At 43.6% G+C, this 18697-nt stretch overlaps 2 protein-coding genes across 4 annotated transcripts; one reads left to right on the top strand and one right to left on the bottom strand.

Moving 5' to 3' along the window:
* Window positions 1-391: 391 nt before the first annotated feature.
* On the top strand, window positions 392-6428 carry dcaf15 (DDB1 and CUL4 associated factor 15). Its single transcript, XM_047578233.1, has 13 exons — window positions 392-603; window positions 1199-1296; window positions 1782-1920; window positions 2012-2118; window positions 2232-2377; window positions 2465-2626; window positions 2855-3454; window positions 3552-3643; window positions 4175-4297; window positions 4899-4981; window positions 5079-5183; window positions 5309-5424; window positions 5781-6428. The coding sequence occupies exons 1-13, from the start codon at window positions 508-510 to the stop codon at window positions 5834-5836; spliced, it is 1923 nt and encodes a 640-aa protein (XP_047434189.1). The 5' UTR covers window positions 392-507; the 3' UTR covers window positions 5837-6428.
* Window positions 6429-7287: 859 nt separating this feature from the next.
* Window positions 7288-18070, bottom strand: rfx1b (regulatory factor X, 1b (influences HLA class II expression)). Of its 3 annotated transcripts, none has more exons than XM_047579682.1 (18): window positions 17909-18070; window positions 16399-16774; window positions 14086-14183; window positions 13873-13965; window positions 13090-13163; window positions 12699-12996; window positions 12423-12604; window positions 12217-12336; window positions 11667-11788; window positions 11235-11353; window positions 10960-11063; window positions 10716-10867; window positions 10133-10230; window positions 9827-9976; window positions 9523-9734; window positions 9270-9423; window positions 9146-9191; window positions 7288-9049 (listed from the first exon to the last, which is right to left on the bottom strand). In XM_047579682.1, the coding sequence occupies exons 2-18, from the start codon at window positions 16745-16747 to the stop codon at window positions 8871-8873; spliced, it is 2550 nt and encodes an 849-aa protein (XP_047435638.1). In that variant the 5' UTR covers window positions 16748-16774; window positions 17909-18070; the 3' UTR covers window positions 7288-8870. The 3 variants fall into 3 exon arrangements, with proteins under 3 accessions (XP_047435638.1, XP_047435639.1, XP_047435640.1); XM_047579683.1 differs by having other exon boundaries at window positions 13873-13962; XM_047579684.1 differs by lacking the exon at window positions 13873-13965.
* Between the last annotated feature and the right edge of the window lie 627 nt (window positions 18071-18697).

Raw genomic sequence — 18697 nt, 5'->3', positions numbered from 1 at the left:
TTATCAGATTAGCATTTTACCAATTTAAAGCTATGACCAAAGTAATATAAACTAAACATATTTGTTGATTCTACGCTATATTTCTGTTGCTGAAAATTACGATAATTAATCTTTCTTTTGGTAGTGTCACATTTGTCCTACCTTTGTTTTGGTTTTGATGGATGTATTCATAGGCGAGAGGGTCCGCACCATTACCACACTGGCGCACACCTGCGGGGGCCCGAGTTGGCGGGGCTGGTCTATAAAATCGCAAACAGATATAAAAGTTTGCACTGCATGCGCGACTAATACATAGTTTTCACACGTGTAATACGTTTTCAGTTAGAGGTTTATCTGATAATTGAATGCCGTGACAGATGCTCCGCTCCGTTTAACAGACGTGGTCCTCCCCCGCTTCGCCGGCTGCAGCAAAAGAAGCGCACCCGCAGAGGGCCTCGTGGTGCAGCCTGTGAGCCAATCGGGACGGTCCTGACTACAGACAGACACGGGACAACAGCTCAGAGGGACATGGCGCCCAGCTCGAAACCTGAAAAGGGCGATAGCAAACAGAAAACCCAGAGAAAACACAAAGACCATGTCGTGAAGCTTCTCATGCGTGGGAAGGTAGATATGAATCCACAAAATGTGTGGCATAAAAGAGAGGCTCCGAAGTGACGGAGGGGCGCTAAGTAAAGGCCTCCCTGTCTCCAGGACCTTCTCAGCTGAGGCTAGATAGCAGCTAGCTGCTAACTAGCTCAACGGCTAATTAATTAATTGCTACCGGCTGTGAGGAGGCTCATTTGTTAATGCTGCAAAGTGTGACAACAGTGACTCTTCGCTGCATTTTGTCGACCTTTCTCGGCATTTGTTTGGTTTGCTAATGAACTCTCAGATTTCTTCATGTAACTGAACGCTGGTTACGTGCTAGCTTACTAAAGGTTTTGATAAATACCTGTTACATTGCTGAGCTTTAACGTCACAATGCCAAAAGGTTAGTGCTGAAACTAACAGCACCTCACAGCTGATTGATGAAGGTCCGTACTCCTAATATCAGCGTGTCTACATGACAAACAGCTGACGTAGGACTGGTTCAAAGCCATTCGATACCCCGCTTTATTGTTGTGTTACACCTTGAATGAAACGAGTCACTTTATTAAGACTCATTAACTCATTTCCGTGCTTCATGTGTCACCATGTTTTTCTCTTGTCTCCTCTGCAGCTGTCGGGACAGTTTTCACAGCGCATGTTCAGGAAGCTCCCACCGCGAGTGTGTGTCCCTTTAAAGAACATTGTCAGCGAGGAGTTCCTGAGAGCAGGGTTTGTGTTTATCAGATGGATTTGTTGTTATGGACCTTGCCTCCTACAATGTACTGCACTGCAATACACGCTGGCACACTGAATACAGGACTGTTGATGCTTGATTCATCACCTCCTGGTGTCCGCCAACACTCTACCTGTACTTTTAGCCAGTTGTACTTCGGGGTTAAATACTACCCACTTTATCCCTATTTGCATGTGACTAGTATTAACTACTGACCTCGAGAACTAAGAGGTCATCTGAGATCTTAATCCTGGGAGAATCCATTATGTCCATAATTTGTAAAGTACTTCAAAACTTCCCCAGGCAATACTAACGCTGTGCTGATAGAGCTTTTAACAGGATATGATGAATGTGAGAACACAATCAGTGTTATGAGGAAATTAAGTCACCTCATGCTCTATTCACATTTTTATATAATATAGTATCGGTGTCAATACTGATCCAGTATTACTCAACCTGTTTTTACCATTTTCTGTTTCAGACATATTTTTCTTGGCTTTACCAAATGTGGCCGCTATGTCCTATCCTACACCAGCGACTGTGGAGAAGATGATGATTTCTCCTTCTACACCTACCATCTCTATTGGTGGGAATTCAATCTACACAGCAGACTCAAACAGGTGAACGGGTGGACATTTGTCCGGACCTTAACTTTAACGCCAAACAAAATGTTGTTGCAAGGAGGTTCTCATGTTATCTCGGTTTCTTTAGGTCCATCATGTGCGACTGTTTGCGGGAGAAGAAATCTACAGTGACCTGTACCTCACTGTTTGTGAGTGGCCAAATGACCACTCCAAAATTGTCATCTTTGGTTTTAAGTAAGGAACTGTAAACACATCAGTCAACAGCCTTATAAATTTGTTCCAGTTTTAACCAGGATAATGTTATTGCAGCGTTTAATAGGTAATCTTGTTTGTGCGTTTCTGTCCAGCACACGTAGTTCAAGCTCTGTACTGATGAACTTAATGATGAGTGATGAGAACAACAGAGACATCTACATCACCATAGCCTCCATGCCTCCTCCTAAACCCTGCTCTTACTGCTGTCCAGTTCCCTCAGTCTCCACCATACGCACTGGTGAACACACACATCTACTATTTCATTGCTCTCACTGCCTTTGCTTTCCTCTCTCGCTCATCCAGCTTCATTCTTTTCTCTCTACAGGAAGTGGTGAATGTCTAGAACATGGATATGTGCTTAATAGCAGGTACCAGGTGGTGTATCCGTTCCCCACGTTTCAGCCAGCTTTCCAGCTGAAGAAGGACCAGGTCATCTTGTTAAACACTAGCTATTCTCTGGTGGCCTGTGGCATCTCCCTCTGTCCAGGTAAAACACACACACACACACACTCAAGGTGAATCAAAGTGAATACGTCTTTTTGCAGTGTGTGTATAGTAGGACGTTCACAGTTTGGAGGAGGGTGTACAAAGCATGAACATACTGTTATGTGTTCAAGATAGTGACTGTACAGTATCATACATACAAGTTATTTATCTAATTCCTAAATTATGTTTAAGTATTCACATTATGTGTTTTTTTTTCTCTCTCTTGCAGGTGAGCAAGGCCAGTCGTCGCAGATCCTTTACACCAAGAGAGCAGCTCCATCGAGTCCAGCCTCTTCGTCTTTTTCCTCCACCTCCTTGGCCTCTTCTTCCTCTCTACCTCAGGGATCTCCCGAAAATCAGCTGCCGCCTAGCAGGCCTACTCCCATCCCCTCATCTCCTAGCCATTCACAAGCAGCCATGCGAGCCAGGGAGTTTGCTGCTGACCTCTTCAGGCGAGCCCAGGGAGGAGGAGTGAAAGAAAGCGAAGTCCAAGGAAGCAGGAGAACAGCTGATGGCGGTGAAAAAGAGGCAGTGACAGGAGACAAAGGGATTAATGCAGAGACTCCCAAAGAGGATGATGATTGTAAAGAGTGGAGAGTGGAGGAGCAACGGACTAGTTTACTGTTCGCATCAACCTCAGGTGGGAGCCCGGGCCTCCCACAGGCCTCTGAACTAGTGATGTCTCCTGCCTCTTCTTCCTCTTCACCACCATCCACTCCAACCCAGTCCACATGCCAGGAAGTCAACCCCAACGAGCCTGGATATGTCAACTACTCGCGCTTGCACTATCGCCTACCACAGCCCGGGGCAGCGGAGCAGAGTACAGGAGGTTAGAGCTCATGAGAGGGAAGACGCAGAAGTAAAAGCTTGAATCAAGTCCTCTAAGAAGGTGTTGACCAGCATTTCCCTGTCGTTTCTCTCCCCAGGTTATGAAGATGATAAAGTCCAGCTGCCTTTCACAGTCACTGATCTGAAAGGGCGAAACCTGCAGCTGGTTACGGGGCCGTACAATGGACAGGTGTGTGTTTGTATCTGCAGGTGAAAATTCAGAAAAATTGAACTGTGGAGATGCCAAAGTTAATTTCAAGTCATCCTGGAAATATTTGATTCTTGATTGCCTGTGTTGCCTGTGTTGCCTCAGACTTGTTACGGTAACTGTCCTCAGAGTGTTAATGTTAAGGAAGAGTTTTAACTGGCTGTCAGCGTATTAGAGAAACATACCGACGACGGCATAGCCACTGATAATCAATAAGCATCAATCTGCAAAACGCAGATCTGTTGATCTGGTCTAATTACTGATTTAGAAATGGTGTGTTTAGACATTCACGAAGCTCTTTGATTGGCAAAAAGAATATCTGAGAATATTGTGGCATCAGGCTCAGTGAATATCTCTTTAAAAAAATTGCTTTTACTTTGGCAATGTCCAGTTCTGGATGCTTGGTCATGTCCTTGTTACATGTTAGTGTAACTGTAAAACAGGATGCACACCGTTCTACCCAACCCTGCTTAAATAAAGTTTATGTTTGTTTGTCGTTTCTCGTTCTTGCAGAGTGTGTGTGTGGAGCAGTTGACTCTGGATTTTGAGTATCTTATCAATGAGGTGATCAGGAGCGATGCAGCCTGGGCCCCACAGTTCTGCTCCTTTAGCGACTATGATGTGGTTATACTAGAGGTCAGTACACACACACACACACACATTATTATACACTCAAAATATGTGTTATTGACTTTTAATATATTCTTCATTACAGCTGACACTTGTTTACTGCATCTTATGTGGCTTCTTCATACCAGTGAAATGTCCAGGGTGTCCAGCTAGTGTTTTACAGTGAAGGACATTTGATGTGCTAGGGCAGTTGCGTCTGAGCTGTAGCTGTAGTGTCTATAGCTGGGGCATTATGTTTTATCCAAATCATTTCTGATTACAACACAAAACACAACTTGTATGTAAATGATTGACTTCACATTGATGTCCTGCAAAATCACTTCCGTATTCTTGGACTATGTTGGAGGATATAGACTAAAACCACAAGGCTGTAATTCTTGGATTTGGGTTTAATCTAATTTTTTTGTTTGTTTTTTTTGTCCAGTATATCATGAACAAGTTGTAGTAGTCAGTAAAAGACTCTTGAGAAGACATGAGCCACATAATGAGAGCAATGAACCCTAATCTACTGTTGTTGATTTAAGGCACCGCTCTTTAACATCATGTGTTTGATACCACATAAAAACCAGTAAACAAACTAACATGGAAGTTGTTGGTCTTGTTTCAGGTGTGTCCTGAAACAAACACTGTGATGATCAACATTGGTCTGCTGCTGCTAGCGTTCTCCAGTTCTGATGAGGAGCACTGCAGGTACTTCCCCTCCCTCCCTCCCTCCATCTCCCACTTGTTTTTGATTGACTACCTGTATTTTTTTCTTTTGTCCACATTAATTTGTGTGTGTTTTCAGGCCGAACACATACCATTCCAACCTGCAGGTTAGCTGGGACCTAAACACAGGTGTGTGCTGCACTGTGGGTGTTGGTGATCTAACCGAGGTCAAGGGTCAGACCAGGTGAGCAACTGCTGAACCCCCTCTCTCTCACATACATACACACAAACACACACAAACCCAGTCCCATCTGTCTTCCTGTTCCTGAGTTTGGTGGTGTTGTGTTAAAGTGTCTGTGTCTCTGTCAGTGGGAGTGTGTGGAGTTCTTACAGGAAGTCCTGTGTCAACACGGTGATGAAGTGGCTGGTACCCGAGAGCAGCTCTCGCTACATCAATCGCATGACCAACGAAGCTCTGCACAAAGGTGAGTTCATTTCTGTTCTGATAGAACAACATGTCATTTGTTAATTAAGTTGGATTTAAATGTGCTGGTAAAGAAGGTTTTTTATTTTATTTTTACCTCAGGACAGGTTCAGTCTAGATGTTGCCTCGGTTTCTTCAGAGCTAAGCTAACTAGTTGCAGGCTTCAGCTTCATATTTACTGCACACATCTAACTGCTAACATATATCTGACACCACTGGCTGTGGACTGGCCACACTAAATCATGTGTGACCAGACCTTCTCCATGTTATTGTCTGAGCGCACACATTACTGGAAATACTTTTGTTTTGTGATTGTGTTGACAAGTACAAACTCTAACGTCTTCTTCTCACCTGCAGGTTCGTCTCTTCAAGTGTTGGCAGATAGTGACCGATGTACCTGGATCGTGTTATGAAGAATGAGGAACAGAAATAAGAGCACACGTACATGTTAACATGAGTCTGGAGCTCATCTTTAATAAGAGCAAAGCTGCACACGTTCAGAGGTGTCATGGAGTTGAAACGTGTGTCAATTTAATCCAGAACTAAGAACGATGCTCCAGACGAAATACTATAAAGAAGAAGTACTTTACTATAAAGAAGGAGTTGGTTTTTGCAACTGTGTACTGTATTAATGTCAGCCACCAAAACCAAGACCTGGACTGAACAACGATTTAGTTCTTACTTTTTGTTTTTATACTTATTTGTTTATGTAGTGTTGCAGCTGTTGTTAACTAAATGTATGCAATATCTTTACCTGTGTGATATTGACATGGTGACCCAGTGAATAGGTGTGTGTATGGAAGTGTACCGGTGGTGAAATGTTTCTGAACAAGTTTCTGTTTCAGTCTGGACCAGTTCAGTCTGGCTGTGAGGTTTTATAGGGCTGCAGTATTTAAAATGACACAGCTCAGTACTTCTACACTTCTCTGTCCTTTGTTTTGAACCTGTTCTGGAAATAAGAACATTCTACTGGGATATTTTGTTAAAATAAAACGTTCAAAAGCATGTTGAGTCTGTTGTATTTAGAACTGTTTGGAAGTAGAATCTAAAAAAAGTCCACAAGTTGTCACCAGAGCTCTTAAAAAGTGCCCCACAGGTTCAGCCACTCAAAGTGCGTCTGTTTTACTGACATTTTTTATTTTTCCTTCAAAGGTTTGGAGATTCAGGCATATAAAGAACTAATGTCCTATGCAGATATTTTTTATATTTAATATTCCAACCAGCTACTCTACAGCTGCAGCTCCCACAAGCCACAGCACAATTATAAGCACCTGTCTAGTATCGTGTCTGTGACATTTTTAAGACCAGTACAACCCTGACCCGCTGAGACGTGGACTCCACCAGACCTCTGAAGGTGTCCTCTGGTATTTGATATGATCATTTTAAGTCCTGCAAGTAGTGATGTGAGGTCTCTATAGATCTGACTTGTTTATCCAGCGCATCCCACAGATGCTGGGTTGGGTTCAGACCTGGAGACAAAGTCAAGACCTTGAACTCAGAGCGTTCTCGTATCATCTTTGCTTCATGGTGTATTATCTAGCCGACCAGGCGTCCATTGCTCTGTGGTCCAGGTCTGATGCTCACGTGTCCATTGTACATGATTTCATGAGTGGACAAGGGTCATGATCACCCTGACTAGTCTGTAGCTACACAACCCCTGATCAGAGAATTTGTAACAAAGTTTTTTAACACTCATTCGGCTACATTTTGCTTAATTCTAAAAGGTATTTCATTAAAACCAGCTCCCTAATATATAGACATTATTTCATGTTGAGGACTCGTCGACTGGTGTTGTGTGTAGACCCGTCATGTGTTGTGGTTTGTGTTTGTGGCAATCCCATAAGTAAGACATCCTGGCAGTGGGTTTGAGAGCAATCTCTTTAGTTAACAGTGAGAATAAAGCTACAAACGTTGATCACAGGTTTAGGTACAAAGGTAGAAACATCAAGAGGACCTAATTTAGAAAAGGTTGCAGCACAAGCTAGGGACAAAATCCAAGTCACAATTTCCAGGGCATGGCAGTTAGCAGTTGATTTTGCGGTCTGCTCTCACGCATGGGTTAACATACCGTTGGTTTTCTGTGTGGTTCTCTTTGGTGACGTCAGATGGTCCTGAGGGGACATCCCATTACGACTAGAATATTTTCTGTTGTTTCCATCGCGTGCCAGCTTCCGCCGCTTTTCACGAGATCAACGCGGCTCGTGCCACGTGAGAAGCTGCTGCTGGAGCGTGTGCTCTTTGGAAGGGGACCATCTAAATCACATGCTCGGCCCATCGTTGTCACAGTAAAAAATATAGCTCAATACTCTGGATGGCGGACATACCGTGAAACATTTCTTAAGGCAATAATGGTCAAACGACATATAAAGATTCAGGCTATACCACCACGTTGACAAGAAGGTACGCAATAAAGATTATCTACAGTTATGTTCAGCAGAGATACTGAGAAAATAAACATCTACTTTTACACTACAAAAACTCTGAGATAACTGTAGCTGGTACATCTAGCTGGTACAAAGGTTGCCATGGTTACAGCAAAGTAAACGCCGCCGATTAGGTGGGATAAGCTTTGGCCTTGAGCTGTGGCCCACTTGCGCTTGCACAGCATCTACAAAAATGTGTGTGGTGCAGTTTGTCTTTGAAGCATGAAAAAAAAAAATGGATGGATGATGAATGGATGAACAACAACAAACTGGGCAGGATCAGTCACAACAAGGCTGGACTCTCACTATAACATTTTTTTTTTTAACAGCTAGTAAAACTTCATGACAACACCGAAACTTCACAGGACCTTCATTTATTAATCCACCAATACAGAATATATAGAACACAAGCTTTTTTTTTTTTTTCCAGGCTCGAAATCTCTTAAAGGCACAGAGTATCAGTTGGCCAGATTATCAGGAAAGTCAAATATGGCGTGCACAAACAGCTGTCAACCAACATCCGTGTGCCATCAGATCACAGCCCAGTATCATCCCAGATGCTACTCTTAGATTTAAAAATACGTATATTTCAGACAGGGCCATTAATTAAAGTCCAGCACTCCTGCATAGTCATTGCATTAAAGGCAATGTAAGTGATGTATTTGAGTCACGTCTCCACAGCAATCAGGTCAGTGGTTAAGGCCGGTTAAGGCCACGAAGGAATCAACAATACACTGTATATATAGTTTAGGCTGGACAGGAGTGAACAGACTGGGAAAGGCACAGGGAACAAGGGGAGGTCTTTCGATGATTCGGCGAAGGCAAAGAGAGAAACAATGGCATCACAAAAACACAAAATATAAAATTGGCAAAGGGCTCTCCCACTTTCAAACATGTTGCAAACACACCAAACGACCACACACGATGCGAACGCAGGGTGACAGCAGATGACATGATGTTAAATGTAAAGCGAAGGTGTGTGTGTGTGTGTGTCGGGTGTTGAGCTATTCACAGAGGTGACTGGCTAAGGTGCTGTGCTGTGGGTCTCAGTCAGACTGTGCAGGTTTAAGTTTGTCCTGGGCTGCTTGGTGGGCGGCTCCATCACCTCCTTCTCCTCGTCCACCGTGCTCAGAGAGCTGGACTGCAGCACGATGTCTCCGCTCTCCTCCTCGCTCTCCTCCTCCTCGTCGTCCTCCTCCTCTTCTGAAAAAAAAAAAAAGGCAGTGTCATGACAGTAATCATCTGATGGCAGAGGCTGAGTCTAAACAGGTTTGTGAAGGAGAGTCATGCTGAATGTACCTTTCTCCATGTCTGGAGAGATTCGGCTCTTGATGGTGCTGGCAAACTGCGACACAAAGCAAAAAAGCACACATTTAGAATCCATCAAATATGAATTGTACAACAAGAGCCGCTGTGAGCATACCTCTCCCATGACTGCTATGGGTGTCTCCCCTTTGGCCTGGGCCACCCTGTGCTCTATCAGGTAGTACATATACTCGTCATACAGCAGGCGGATCAGGTGAAAGGAGCCAAAACTTGCAGCGCTGCGCAGAGTCAGATCCCGGATTACCATAGAACTGCAGAGAAAGCAAAGAGGATTCAGAAAATGCCTATCTCGAAAATGTTTGATGTTACCACAAACATCTTTTGTGCTGCGTCTTCCTTTTTCCCCTCACCTATAGAAGGACCAGTTGAGCAGGAAGACCTTGGCGGCCTTGGGCAGGGCGGCAGGATTCTGCTCGTAGGGCTTCAGGACCTGGCTTACAACGCCATCCAGCCAGGTAGCCCACTGCTCCAGGGAGTTTTGCTGCTGCAGGGTGGCTTTAAAGTCCTGCTCCAGTCTCTGGACCACACGGTCTTCACACTGACAAACCCAGGATGCTTGCTCCTGACAGGGACACAACAGGACAACAGGTTTTTGTTTTGCTTCATATAAATGTACAGGAGCAGAGACAGATGAGACCGGTAGAGCTGGCAGACCTGCACGTTAGTGAAATCCACCCGATTGAGGTCGGAGAGCATTTGGTTGATCTGAGCCGAGTTCTGGAGGACGGCACGGGCAGCCTGGGCCAGGTGGTTCAGGCTGGTGTAGCGGCGCAGCGTCTGGGAGAAGGAGCATATGCACACTACCTGAAAGGAAAGGACGGAGAACACAAGGAGCCTTAGTAGTTGCTACATGTCAGAGGGACGCAGCTGCTCACATACAGATATGAAACGGGAAGATCTACGGGAATGAATTCAGAGCTCTGCGTGCGATGAGTAATCAGTCTATAAAAATACAGATACCTTTATGCGAACCATCTCCTCTGGGATGTTCATCATGGCGCCTGTCAACCAGTTCTCCAGGCTCTTGGCAAAGTTACGGATGGCCTGAGTCAGGGCACCTAATCACAGACGAGACAGGTAATATTTGGGATTGTGTACATTCCCACAAACAATCATTTAATATGAAAAGAAACCATTGAACTTGTCAAACTTAATGCTGCAGATTTATTTCAAATTATGTAAGATTATAGAAATAAAATATTACAAATTTTTCATACAAATCTTTAAAATGTCTATTTGCTTTGCAGTTCTTATTTAATCTTTTCCAGACTAATTTAGGTCACATTTGACTTAACATTTGACTTCCAAACAGGAAGGAATGTCTTGTGTAATCAACTGTGTATAACTCTTTTATTGTTTATTAATTTACCTCCTTTATTTGAGTGCCAACCAGTGCTTACAAGTTCTAACATATCACACTTTCATAACTTAAATGTCAGTGCACATGTCTTACTTACAATCTACAATAAAGGGCATGAAAACAACTGAGGAGAAACTCCCTTTGAAAATGTAAACACATCCCCGACCGGTCTTACTAACTTACTTGGGATCGGTCTGAGCACATCAGGGATGAGGATCTCCACCAGAGTCTGGTAGAGCAGGTTGTCGCACTCTTTTGTCCACTGTAGCACCGGCTCAAACTTACACAGCACCACCAGGCAGGATTTGGGCAAGCGTTTCTCAGACTCATTGTTGCTGGTGTGACAAAGGAGACAGGGAAAACACTGTCACATGATATATCACGTTTCTTCCTTCTGAGTGGTTGAGTGTGTTTGCGCTCTACTTACAGGTTGAGTGATTCTGTATCATTGGTCTGACTGAACCTCCAGAAGGATTTCCACAATGTCTCCACAAGAGTGAACTGAAGGTTGACCATCACATCGAGAACAGCCTGCGAAGATCACACAAAATACCACGACCATGTGTTAACGTGGTTCCTGGACATGTTCCCTGGAATAAATGTTTCATTCCACTCTAGATATTATACAGGGGGCTTTATGGATTTACACCAATTATCCATGTCAAGGGAATAAAACAGATGATGTCAATATGATGCGTCTACCTCACAGTGTTCTCTGTACAGAGACTGAAAGGCCTTGAGGTGTTCTAATTGTATCCCATCAGGCAGGGTTTGATCTTGCAGATCCATGTCCACGAAGTCTGGCAGTGGCCTGGATGCTTCTACATGAGAGAAAGCAAAACAGACCCAGAGCAAAGATGGAGAATCAGTCTCAATAAATGCCGAGACAGAATTATACCATGTACAGTGGTGGCTCCCGGAGCTCAGAGCTAAATGACCAAAAACAGCACCATCAGGTAGTTATCAGGCTGGTAACTGGTTCATGAATTCATCTTACTAATTATTACAATGTCACCACCACTTACCACAGAATCTGGAAAAAACAACAGTCAATTAGGAAACGACTAGGAAGCGTGGTTATATAAAATGTACTATTATAACTAAATTATTATTTGGAGTCTGGACGTTTCTCACCTAGGAACTGCTGGTACTGTTGCACCTGTGCAGAAATATCACAAAGTGCTCCTCCCTGCTGTTGACCTCCCCCACCTGACGTCCCATTGGTGATTCCCTGTGTCTTCTGAAGTGGCTTTATCCTTTTGGACAGAGTATAGAGACAGAAGTCAATAAGGGACACACTGAGCAGGAGTCACGGGGAAAACAGCCGCAATCAGAGCAACTGACACTGCAAACCTGCAATTCATTCTACACTTGCCTGTTCATTAGGTACACTAGTAATAGTAAATGTATTCAAATGTAACAGTCCTGCACTAAACTGTAACTTCAGGAAGGTATTCAGCATTAGTTAAAAATAACAGAGAGCGCTGTTGATTCATACTTGTAGAGTTCAATCACCACCTTTCAACATAAACAAACCTTTAGAGCAGACATGAAGAGGGATTTAGTGTAAGACTGTTATATTAAAATGTACTGATTTAACTAGTGTAGAAGTGAGTGAACATTTAGAAGATTTCAAACCTTAACCCAAACATTACAAACATCCTAACAGTCTCTGTGTGGATACCTGTTTTTCTGTGAGAAGGGCTGCTGCCTCATCGCCATGTGCTGCTGTTCATCCATCAGTCTGAGCAGAGGGGAACCGGACTTGATTCTCAGGCCATAGTAGTGGTACTTGGAGTTCCCTCTGAAACACACAGTGGTAACTTATTAAAATGGCCCGAGATGCTTGTTTTACGCAACTGATAGTTGTTTATGTGCGTGTGTGTGTACCTGGTTCCAAGTCTCCGTGTGCGTAGCCCCATGAACACAGACCTGATGAGCTTGCCGAAGGACGCAGCATTAACAGGTTCTAGTTTCTGCTCCTGGCAGTGCAGCAGGTAGTGGTAGTAGAGGGTGCAGCGAGGTAAACTCACCCCCTCCGCCCCCTCATAGTTATCGCACAGCCACTGCACCTACAGCGGATAGAAATCACAGATTTGGATTTTTGAACTTTCATGTTATTGAGTCCAGCCTACAGTATGTTTCACTTTGAAACTGTGCACTCACAGTCGCAGGAGGGGCACGAGAGTTAGGGCTGGAGTAACTCTGTCCTCCTCCACCCGCTGCTGCGCCTCCCCCTCCTCCTCCTCCTAACACATAACCTCCTTGGATGATGTAGCCTCCTCCACCCGCAGCAGTTGCCCCACTATTCGCTCCCGCTGTTGCCACAGAAACCGGCTGTGAGGTCACGGATGCAGAGATGTCTGACTCAGAGCTGGTCGTGGCCTCGTAGAAGGTGGAGGAGGACGGGGGAGGGGTCTGCGAGTAGAGGGGTGAGTCGGAGAAAGGGTAGCTGCTCGATCGACTGGGCAAGAAAAGAAAGGTACACGGGAACATATACGTAAACCGCACACACAATGTCAAACGTGCCAGACAGAGTAGGTTCTTCGCTACTTACATGGTGGACGTGGTAAAAGTTGTGTCTCCTGCCCCGTCCACATACTGCACCTGTCCAGAGTACACATGCTCCACCTGGACAATAAACAAGTAGCTTATATCGGCATACACAGAATTTTATGCCACGTGTGGGTAGGGAAATATAAACTAAATACTGAAATATTATCACTTGGTCAAGTAGTTGAAGTTATCACACATCCATCCAGCGCAGAGTAAAGATTTCTTGTCTGACTTATTAGCTTCCCTGTACTGATCCACTCACTCAAGTTCACAAGCTAGTTGCTACTTTGTCCTTGAGATAGCATATGGTGGGTTTATTGAGCTTATGTGCTCAAAACAACTGCAAGCAGCTGGAAATGTGGATTACAACGGTGAAAAAAACAAAACATTGAGGTAAAGGGCCGTGTGCAGGGCTGCAGCAGAGTGTGCTAATCGCCACATTTTAAGTTACATAAGTTTGTTAATTGTCATTGTCAATTTAAAATCATGGAGTAGACCAGTTTTAAGCTGACTTGTCATCACACATGGAGTAATACACTGCAGGCACGCTGCTGAAAAGAACATGTGCTCTGCCCCTTAGCTTGTTCAGGGAGGCGCCCAGGCAAGAAAAAATTCTGAAACTGGTTTGACAGCTCTTCATAATTATTGTTACAGATAAACAAAAGCTTAGTCGTTAACTGACTTTTTTGTAGACTGTTGATGATGATTGCTGCAGTGCGACTAACGCTACGCTGTTGTCCGTGTTCTAATGTGATGAGAAGAAATGCACTGTATGCCTGTTTACCTCCGGGTTAACGTGCACAGACTGAAGGCTGTTGATGTGGCCTGTCTGAATCCTCTTGGCAGCCTGCGTTACTGCTTGCAACACTGACCTCTGCTGGTGAATAAAGCCACAGAGTCAGATATAAGCTCACTAGTCCTCAACCCTAGGGTATGACCTGCTCCTAAACAGATACGTGACAAATTGATGGGGGTTGTGTATGTGTATGCATCTTACCTGTGAGGTGGTCTGCACTGGTTGGACCACCTGAGTGGGAACACCGGGGGCAGGCGGGCTGGAATCTGACAGGCTGTCATTGGAGTGAACAGAGCCCTCTATGGATGACACAGGAAAGGTGAGAGAGGTTTTTCATCAACGATCAAACAAATCTCAAGTGAAAAGTCACGCCACCGCCATCACAGCTTCAGTACTCACGACATACTCCTTCCAAATCGTAATAAAAGCCACCGCAGAACATACTGCTGCTAAGTGTGTGATTTCCCTACTGGGGACGGTGAGGAGAAGGAAGAGTGTGTCTGTCCACCTCTCCTTTCATGCTTATATCTTGCATGCAGAAGGCCAGCCTTGGACAGCTAATCTCCCCAGATGGAGGGAGAAATCCCTCCATCTTGTAAACATGCAGATCAGATGAGAGAGGGAAATGAGAGATACATGTGGGCTGATGAATAGAGAGAGAAAATTGAAGATGGAGGGAGGGTGCAGAAGAGGGAAATAATGACTTTTTTTTAACTCTACAAGTGAGAAAACATTTTATTTTTATCAATTGCCCTGCTCTCTGCTAAGCTGCTTCATGAACACGTGGCTACTTGACCCAACCACTCACTTTAAATTTGCATTATGATAACTGAGCCGTCTCTCCTCAGATTTGAAGAAGTTTGGCCTAGATCATTTTGTGCAAGATCTCTTCCACCTGCTCCTTCCATAAGACTAATATGGACCAATAATGAGGTTTCCTACAAGCTGACAGCTGTCAAAGACATCCAACTGATCTGTCGCTGAAACTGTTCCTCAGCTGGATAAATAAACATTAAAATCATCTAGCTATAGTGCTAAAGGGAATTAGAAGAGTAAAATTCCTACATGTCCATTTAAAGGGGCAGATATGCAGCACAAATGTAATTAGAAGATTTAAACATTAATGTAACAAGTTTCCGTTGTGCCTGATTCAGATTAATAGTTATATTTTGACACCAGTTGGTTTGTGGCGTCTGCTGAACACATATTAAGGGGGGTTTAAGTGCTCTGCAGTTCTGCTTTGTTGCATTAAAATATCAAAAGAGGGAAATATGCATCTAACACTTAGGCCAATGAATGAGTATGGTATCACACCCACAGTGTTTACGGTGGAGGTAGAAATGAACGCAAACTAGGTGCAAGTGTGCTTGGTGTGAATAAATAATCCAGTGCAGGTGAAAAACAAAATACTGAGTGGGACAAATCAGTTTTGTGAAGTAGTGTCAATTAGAAATAATGTGGGCATAACACATAAAAGTATCAAATATTATTATTATTATTGTTATGTCATCATTTTACAGCTAAATTGTTTATCTGGTGTAGTCTAGATTCTTGTTAAGAAACTTTGAACTTCAACTACAGTTCAACCTTCCATACAAATTAATTTGAATTCTTAATGTCCATCTTTCTAGCATGCTTTCAGAAATACATGACAACAAAGTGAAGTGAATCCTATTTTATGAAGCAGGATTACTAATTTAAATGCATAACTACTTTAAGTAGGATAATTTTTTAATTACACCATAAGGAGAGGACAAACCCTGGGCTGGGTTTCTCTGGGTGAGAGTGCAAAGTGTTACTTGACGCCAGCAAGGAAAAAGTCTACGAATAGATGGCCCTAATATATACATACTGTTATACACCAGTGTTCAGTTCTCACTCATTTCCTTTTGTTAACACTACAATTTAAAATATGAAAGAGCTACTTTTACATTTAGGATTCAGCATTGTTTTTAAATTCAATATGTGTTTTGAAAAGGCAATCAATTTGATATTAATGTCAAGACACATTATTTTAGCTATCACGACATCGGGTTATATAACTTTCTATAGCCACACAGTAATTGCAGATCAAAGGCCATGAGCAAAGTCACTGAATGGGAGAAAGCACATTGGCCAACAAACAGAATTTTTGTGTGAACATAAATGAAAGCGACCGTCAGATAAAGCAGAAAAAGTGATGGCCATTAACACTTATATTTGAAAATACACTATCAGCAATGTTTCAAGACTGACATTAAAAAAAATCACATAATAGATCTGTTATAGAACATTTAAAGACAAATACACAACTCTCCTCTGCACTCCTGAATAACTAGAGCAAATCACTATGTATCGGAAAAACTGTCTTTCACAAGGTACAGACTTATGAGGCAAACTGAAGAATGCTCAGACTGCATGTCAGTACATGCCGTGTCTTCCTGTTGCCCATGTGAACTAGAAACTGTGTGATACGCGTGTGTGTGCACAGCATATTTTCTGCAAGTATGTGTCGGCCGTTTCTCCGTCTCTCACCTGTAACGGTTACTATGATGTACTGGGGCGAGTTGCTTTGACCATTGCTCTTCTGGACTACAGACTGCTGGATATCAGAGGTTACGTAGTGCTGCGTGGGAGTAGTCAGAACCACTGCCTTGTGGCTCTGGGCCTGGGTGGGAGGTGCTTGAGAACAAAGTGCATCCTGTCCTGATTTAGAGGCGGTGGCTGATTGGTTAGCGGCTGAAATGGTTCCAGAGGTTGGGGGCATCTCGGACAGGAAGTGTGCAGTCTTTGCGGATGAGGGCGTGGTGGCAGCAGGTGTTGCTATGGTTACCGAGTTGGCCTGCTGAGGCTGAAGGTCCTCTGAGTATCCAGAAGTTGCCATGGCAACCAAGGCTTTGAGGCAGTAGTTCTTCAGATAGAAAGAGATGGCACTGATTAATGAGAGTGCCAGAGTATACACAGAAACACACGTTGAAGCTATTTCTTGTCTGTCTATGTTTTTGCCACATACACTAGTGTGTGAACACGTGTGTGTGTGTGTGTGTGTGTGTGTGTGTGTGTGTGTGTGAGTGAGTGAGTGAGTGAGTGAGTGAGTGAGTGAGTGAGTGAGTGAGACAGAGAATGGCATAAATCAGAGGAGGAAGTAAGGCTTTTGTCAGAGACTAAGCAGCAGTCTAAAGTCGTTCCTGTTTGGTCCACTATGAAACACAATAGGATCGCATAATATAAAAAGCAATTTGTTAATAGCGTTAACAACGCTTGTTGATTTTTAATAGCACTGTGAAATAAAGCAAGGTCACTAACTGAAACAGAGAATATAGACGATCGCACAAAGTAAAGCAGCTGTCTGTCAAGAGTAGAGACCATCCTACTGAACGATAAGCCACTCCCGTGTAAACCAACACGGCGCACAAGGAACTGACGATCATCCGGCACACCGTGCACACGGGAGTGACTTATCGGATCCAATGTCAGATTACAAACTTTTTCAAAGTCACAAAAAGACCATTACACACACTGGCCACATATCTCAGCATTTAAATCAAACTCCAACACGTTTTTGGTCGCGTGATTAGTTTTATGTGCGTTTCTGAATCTCAAATGTTTTTGGACAGGCCGCTTGAAAAGTGAGTTGAGAAAGTGATAGCTTCCCCCTGCTAGCAGCTCACGTCGAGTTGTGACGTTAAAGCCAGCTAGCCAGCTGCTAGCTCCTCATAGTGAAGAGACATTAAATCTATGAGCCCGTTGCCAAAGACGCCTCGGCGTAGTCCCAGTTATCAAAACTGTATAAAACAACGCGAACATTCTGCCAAATAAGCGAAAAAAGTACGACTGGCATTAGAACACACCCGCCATCTTGAGCTCTTATCACAGATCTGACATCGCCATAACAACGGTCTGCGTTTGGAAAGGAGCTAGCAACCACTTCCATCACCGATACGCTCGACCAGTTCCACATTAACGCTTACGATTGCACGGGCAGGCATACGTATATAATTTACAGAATAATACATCAGACGGCTCAAATATTTTACTTTTTCACCTGTTTTATCCCAGTATTGTCCTTTTTGGTCGTTAAAGTTTTTTTCCCCTTTAGATTTTGGTTGTTGTTGTTGACTCCCGTTGCTTGGTTCTTGTCGCCAGGACTACCGTGACTATGGCGCCTAGCCTTCACCGGGGCAACTGTTGCTACCCTCTACACAATGTCCCGCCCTCAGCTAAATGCCTATTGGTTGATTTGGGAGGTGGTTGTGGCGTCAGAGAAATAATCGATCGCTGATTGGTTATCAGTCCCTGTCTGTCACTTTCGCCAGAGACGAACGTCTAACGACCACTTGCAATGTTACTTCTTTGATAGCACAGAATGTCAAGCAGATAGATAGGAAATAAAAGAATGCGACTTCATTATTTTCACATTATCTCTTTTCCTTCCACGCCTCATATAAATAATTCATATTGTGCTGAAGTTCACAACTGATTTGTCATTGCAGGATCCATTGAAATCCCCCTGTTGTGTGTGTGTTTGTGTGCGTGTCCTTGGGTTGAATAGATAGAAATCTCCATCCAATGCTCTGCAGAGCGGATAGCAAGACTGAGATTGTGTCCGTGACACAATTCAATGGATGTAAGGGACAGAAAGGCCAATAAAAGGTCACAGGTGATTGCATTGCCAAGAGCTTTGTTGACATCACCTCTAGCATCATTCACTACTTAATCACAACTTTTCTTCTTCTCTATGTGCATTGTTGTCCCTAAAGGTCTCTAGTCTTATCTCTGGCCACGATGAAAAAGTGGAGGTGAGCTAAGGTCACACTATGAGATGCTAAAACCT

Source organism: Mugil cephalus, chromosome 2 (genome assembly GCF_022458985.1).
Source record: "Mugil cephalus isolate CIBA_MC_2020 chromosome 2, CIBA_Mcephalus_1.1, whole genome shotgun sequence".
Taxonomy (NCBI): domain Eukaryota; kingdom Metazoa; phylum Chordata; class Actinopteri; order Mugiliformes; family Mugilidae; genus Mugil; species Mugil cephalus.
The sequence above is the reverse complement of the archived record's forward strand: the minus strand, read 5'-3'. Positions and strand labels throughout refer to the sequence as shown.

Bases quoted from the DNA above. Each gene is read 5' to 3' on its own strand.
- dcaf15 (XM_047578233.1), top strand. From the start codon at position 508: ATGGCGCCCAGCTCGAAACCTGAAAAGGGCGATAGCAAACAGAAAACC. The intron at 1,297-1,781 runs GTTTGTGTTTAT...TTTCTGTTTCAG, and splicing joins GAGGAGTTCCTGAGAGCAGG to ACATATTTTTCTTGGCTTTA. The intron at 4,982-5,078 runs GTACTTCCCCTC...GTGTGTTTTCAG, and splicing joins TCTGATGAGGAGCACTGCAG to GCCGAACACATACCATTCCA.
- rfx1b (XM_047579682.1), bottom strand. From the start codon at position 16,747: ATGGCAACTTCTGGATACTCAGAGGACCTTCAGCCTCAGCAGGCCAAC. The intron at 10,231-10,715 runs GTAAGTTAGTAA...GTCTGTGATTAG, and splicing joins TGTGCTCAGACCGATCCCAA to GTGCCCTGACTCAGGCCATC. The intron at 9,050-9,145 runs GTACATTCAGCA...TTTTTTTTTCAG, and splicing joins CTCTCCAGACATGGAGAAAG to AAGAGGAGGAGGACGACGAG.